The sequence below is a fragment of the Myotis davidii genome, unplaced genomic scaffold (assembly GCF_000327345.1).
Source record: "Myotis davidii unplaced genomic scaffold, ASM32734v1 scaffold217, whole genome shotgun sequence".
Taxonomy (NCBI): Eukaryota; Metazoa; Chordata; class Mammalia; order Chiroptera; family Vespertilionidae; genus Myotis; species Myotis davidii.
This window is the reverse complement of record NW_006290034.1, coordinates 10,866,527-10,871,917: the sequence shown is the minus strand read 5'-3', so window position 1 is coordinate 10,871,917 and position 5,391 is coordinate 10,866,527. Positions and strand designations below refer to the sequence as shown.

Here is a 5,391-nt window from a genome sequence, read left to right as displayed (position 1 = left end):
CCGACTCCCCAGGGAGAGGTGCCGCCGCCAGGGAAGCACCGGTGGGGGCGGCGGCTCCTCTTCTTCCCGGGGGCTCCGGGATGTGCCGTGGGACTCGGACAGTCCCGGGAACACGGCCACCGCAGCGACTCCAGACTGGCCATCCTCTTCCTCCCGCAGAACTTCTTCCTCGCTCAGCAGCCCCTCTGCAAACAGAAAAGGAGACAGTGGGGGCGGGCGATTATACCTGGAGCTCAAAGGTCAAGAAAAGTGTGGGCCACGGAGTAATTAATTCCCTCCCCCGGGGTATTCACAAACTCACTCTCCAAGATCTCTAACCTCCTACCTCGTGCCTCCTGGGGAAGGAAGGCCTCGAGGAGAGTGTGCTCTCCGAAACCCAGGAAAGCTCACTCCTGTGCCCTCAGCTCACCAGCTCTTGGCAGCTGTCTCTGGGCCCAGGCCCCACCCACTGTCCCGTAGGCTCCATCCGAAGGCCACATGGGCAGTCGGCTTGAGGTGGTCAAGTCGGGGCCAGGTGGGACGCTGTGGGAACTCAGAAGAGACCTGCTCACTGTAAGAGCAACCCATGCGTTCCAAGGCCCTACCGCACAAGGCAAGACCACTCTGCCAACCACAGGAAAAAGCCACCTGCACTGATTTAGTTTTTAATGTTTTTATTGATTTCAGAGACAGGATGGGAGAGGGAGAGATAGGAACATCTATGAAGAAGAAATCATCCATCGCCTGCCTCCTGCACGCCCCTACCGGCGATCTGGCTGGCAATCCAGGCATGTGCCCTGACTGGTAATTAAACAGTGACCTCCTGGTTCCTGGGTCCACACTCATCACTGAGCCACACCAGTGGGGCTGGATGGGGATTGTTCATTCTGGAACAGCTTATGGTGGAACAGTATACCGAACACACCCCGACACCAGGGCTTTACTATGTAAGGGGAGAGGAAGGTGTAGGGGGAGAGGGGAGGCGAGCACAGGGCCCTAAGCTGCTGAGCCCAGCCTAGAGGCCGACCCAGCGCACACCTGTCTGTCTCTGGCTGCTGATGCCCAAGCAGAGGGCCCTCCAGACAGCCCCTGGGTATGAAAGAGCGCGTGCGTGTGTGCACTGCTGGGCCTGGGATGCGTTCCATGGGAAAGCCTGTCATCTCACAGCCCTGGCCAAGGGTGTCGCAGCTCATTTCTGTCCCGGAAGCAAGCACAGAGCAGGATAAAGTAAGGGAGGCCCGAGGGCAGAACTGAATGCGGGTCGAGTCTGTTTCCAGGTCAGGAAAAGCAAGGCGATGAGCAGAGGCCTTGGCACTCTGAGAATCAGCCACATGCACCTGGGCACGTCCCTTACCACTGAGCCGAATTATCGACAACCAACACGATGACAATAGCTGTAAACATCTGAATGCGCTGCGCTTAGTGAGCCTTTGTGTGTGGCAACTCATCTAACTCTCCCAACAACCCGGTGACGGGGGTTCTCATACTCCCCGTGTTCCCTCTTGTGTTGTTGCAGGGGTTGACCTCGATCCGTGCTCTGTACACTGTGAAGTGCGGTGCCAGTGACTCCCTCCTCACCCATCTACCAGCACAGCCACCTCCCACTGGACTGGAGAAAGGGATTTCCTCTTCACAAGAATGCTGCCCCTGGCGACAACTCGGGAGGAGCCAGAAATACACGTGAGCCCCAGCTTCCATGGAAATTCCCGCTTTGTCCTCACCTGTGCAGATGTCAGACACCAGTTCCCGCTCCTCCCGTGGGCCCGAGCCCATCTCCTGCTCCGGGTGGCCGCCTCTCTGGTCTGCGTCCTGCGCGTTGGAACCCATTTCTCTCTCGTCTGCGTCCCCTTCCCTGTCCTCGGAGTTCTCAAAATCAGAGCCCATTCCTGTATCTTCTGAGTCCGGGCCTTCACACACACCGTGTTTGTCTTCTTGTTCCATCCAGGAGGAGCCGGACAGGGGAGGTGACCGAGAATCCCTGCTCCAGACAAAACACACAGATAAAGGTCATGTCAGCCTGGCCCTGTTCCCTCAGCCTGTCCAGTGACACAGTCCAACAAAACGTACAGAGTTCCAAGCCTCGACGGCAAATCTCCGCTCCACCTCACGTTTGAAGGTAAACAGATCCGGGCGCAAAGGAGGCTGGTCTGGGTGCCAGGGTTACAGTGGCAACTCCTCCGCAGGCCATAGGCCAACTCTTGCTGGACCACAACTTGATCTGTTTCCGTCTGTGAAGTGGATGGGCCTGTTAGCATGGCCTTGTAGCTCTCACCGTGGGTAAGGGTGACAATGGTGCTCCCATCTTATAGCTGAGAAAACGATGCTCAAAAAGACCCACCAGTCTAAGGCTAACATGTAAGCCGTAAAGTGGGGTTCAAATCACTTTTGCTGCCTCAAGTTCCATGCATTCCTTACTCTTATTAAAGCTTGCCCTCCTCTAAATATATACAATTTGTACTTATCACCTGTACCTCAATATGGCTTGGGGGGGGGGGGAGGATGGGGACTTGCCCTCTGCAGCCCACAGCAATCTTGTGAGGGTTTTAGCTAATGATGAGTGGGCCTCCAAGGAGCCAGAGGAAAAGGACATTCAAGACATAAGAATAGCCCTAGCCAGTTTGGCTCAGTGGATAGAGCTACGGCCTACAGACCGAAGGGTCCCAGGTTCCATTCTGGTCAAGGGCACCTACCTCGGTTGCAGACCGGATCCCCAGCCCTGGTCGGGGCCTGTGTGGGAGGCGACCAATTGATGTGTCTCTCTCACATCGATGTTTCTCTCTCTCTGTCCCTCCTCCTCCCTTCCACTCTCCCTAAAAATCAACGGGAAAATATCCTCTAGTGAGGATTCACCAAAAAAAGAAGAAGAAGAACAGAAGCATTGGTATACTCACTTCTGACCAAAGACCATGTCTCCAGCAGCAGCACCAACCTGATTTTGTGGGTCTGGGGGAGGGGAGGGCAGGGGGAGAGATGCAGGGACCCTCCATGTTAGAAGCCCTCCCTGTAGCCTTATTACATAGTTTGCCTTATTATATGTGTACTTTATTGTAGACAGCCCCTAGCAGAGCGTGCCCCGGTGTAACTGGCAACCCCTCCACAGAACAGGCCAACATGGGAACTGGAGGGAGAAAATGACCTCAGCTTCCCAAACCTTTGGCGCCCGCAGGTTTGCATTTCAAATTTAAAGGGCCCCCTGCCAAGACTGAGCCATGGAGCCAAAAATAATTCGCTTCTGCCATCCATCACTCCTCCAGCTTAGCTCATGGCAGCAAAGCAGTTTGTAGGTCAAGGATCCTGGACCTAGACTTTTTAAAAAATATATTTTTCTTGATTTCAGAGAGGAAGGGAGAGATAGAAACATCAATGAGAGAGAATCATTGATCAGCTGCCTCCTGCATGGCCCCTCTAGGGATCGAGCCCACAACCCAGGCATGTGCCCTTGACCAGAATCAAACCAGGGACCCTTCAGTCCACAGGCCGAGGCTCTATCCCAGCGGTTCTCAACCTGTGGGTCGCAACTCCTTTGGGGGTCGAACAACTCTTTCACAGGGGTCACAGGTCATCAGAAAACACATATATAATATCAGATATTTACATTACGATTCATAACAGTAGCAAAATTACAGTTATGAAGTGGCAACGAAAATAATTTTATGGTTGGGGGTCACCACAGCATGAGGAACTGTATTAAAGGGTCGCAGCATTAGGAGGGTTGAGAAACGCTGTTCTATCCACTGAGCCAAACCAGCTAGGGCCTGGATCTAGACTTTTAAACTCTCTCTACCTCTCTATCCACTGAGCCAAACCAGCTAGGGCCTGGACCTAGACTTTTAAACTGTCCAGCTCTCTCTGCCTTGGCAGCCCCCAAAACAGAACTCCCCAGAACATGGCTAAGCAGGCGCCCCATCTTTTCTTCCCTCCACTGAGCACTTCCCCGAGGCAGCCCTGGGACTGCCGAGACTCAAAGTGGGAAGCAGGAGCCATTCGGGCTGGTCCAGCCTCACTCCAGAGCCCAGGGCAAGTCAAGGAACCTCTCATGGTTCCAGTGTCTTCCTCAGCGCCAGGGGGATAATGCTCCTTAACCTTTCTCACAGGCAGGGCGTCAGAAGGAAACATTACAAAGCACCTTGGAAAATACTGTGGAGAGGAGCTGGTGCTCCGCGTTTTACAACTGCGGAATGAACGTGTGATTTCTCTCTTGCAATACACACATTACGGCTCTTTTTTAAGTCCTGCTGCCATTCCATCACACCTCAAGGACACACCGGCCGACTTATCGCCCTGAAGAGGGTGTTACTAGTCTATCCTTTCTCACAGATGCCCTATTCCCTACATCAGAGTGGAAAAGCAAGGCCTTCTCTTAAATGTCACAGGCAAATGGCCTGCCGGGATGGTCGTCAGCAGCGCCCTGGAAGGCAGCCAGCTCCTCCGCCTCCTCGGAGGCCCACTCGCTCCGTTTAAAACGCCAGGGTTCAAACACCCAGGATTAGGATGCCGAAAATCCCATTAAAGTCATAAACCTTTTAAGAGGTCTGTCCCACCAAGGGCTCTTACCGCTGAACCTCTGCTACCCATCACGCTCATGCCTCCTGGAGCAATCAATACGCAGCCACAGCCGTTAAGCATGCATACACAACACACCCCATGGTGAGGGGTGGATTTCAAACATGTTTTAAGACCTGTTGGCTTGTTAGTGGCTAAAAGTAGTGGAGGGGTGGGGGGAAATTTTAGGGAGACCTCGTCAATGGTTTCTGCCCATCTAAGACCAGCAAGCCGAGTGTACATCAGTAAAGGAATCAAATAAGCGTGTCACCTGTGTTCATGCAACTGAAATGGCAGGATGTGGTGCCCAGAATGGCAGTGGCCGCAGCTCTGTGGGGCCCAGGGGTCCACCCTGGGAACCAGGGAAGCTTACGGTTTCACTTCGAAGCCTGTTGGAGGACAGAGCACCGTCTTAGAAAGCACCTCGGATACAGCAAAATCAGAACAAGACGTTTTGGGTTTTTTTTTAATCCTCACCCAAGGACATGTGTTTTCTTAATTGATTTGAGAGAGAAAAAATCACATCCATGTGAGAGAAAAATGCCAATTGGTTGCCTCCTGTACACACCCCAACCAGGGGTCGAACCCGCAACCTAGGTATGTGCCCTGACTGGGAATCGAACCCGCAACCTTTTTTGGTATGGGACAACGCTCCAGCCAACTGAGCCACCCAGCCAGGGCAGAACAAGAGGAGTTTCTGGTTTATGATTCTTTGGGAACCAAGAGAGAATTCATACCAGAGACACTAAATAAAGAAGCATGGTTTTCCTGAATTTAAAGAGGAAGTGGGGGGAGAGGAAGAGTGTATCCCCCGACTTAGGGCTGGCATGTTAATTCTGCCTCACTCAGAATCCAGGAGACCTGAGCTCC

General features: G+C 53.3%; 2 protein-coding genes across 2 annotated transcripts in view; one reads left to right on the top strand and one right to left on the bottom strand.

The window, feature by feature from the left end:
- The window catches only part of ZNF697 (zinc finger protein 697), a 3,951-nt gene extending 1,308 nt beyond the window's left edge, over positions 1 to 2,643 (bottom strand). The window contains exons 1-3 of the mRNA XM_015563541.1: positions 2,047 to 2,643; positions 1,701 to 1,957; positions 7 to 185 (exon numbers count right to left, since the gene is read on the bottom strand). Coding sequence (XP_015419027.1) covers positions 7 to 185; positions 1,701 to 1,957; positions 2,047 to 2,234 — 624 coding nt within the window. The 5' untranslated portion in view covers positions 2,235 to 2,643. The remainder of the gene's footprint in view (positions 1 to 6; positions 186 to 1,700; positions 1,958 to 2,046) is intronic.
- The window catches only part of LOC102773058 (hydroxyacid oxidase 2), a 58,236-nt gene extending 53,087 nt beyond the window's left edge, over positions 1 to 5,149 (top strand). Inside the window, exon 7 of the mRNA XM_015563493.1 lies at positions 5,119 to 5,149. The gene's annotated coding sequence lies outside the window, so the exon portion shown is untranslated. The remainder of the gene's footprint in view (positions 1 to 5,118) is intronic.
- The last annotated feature ends 242 nt before the right edge of the window (positions 5,150 to 5,391 follow it).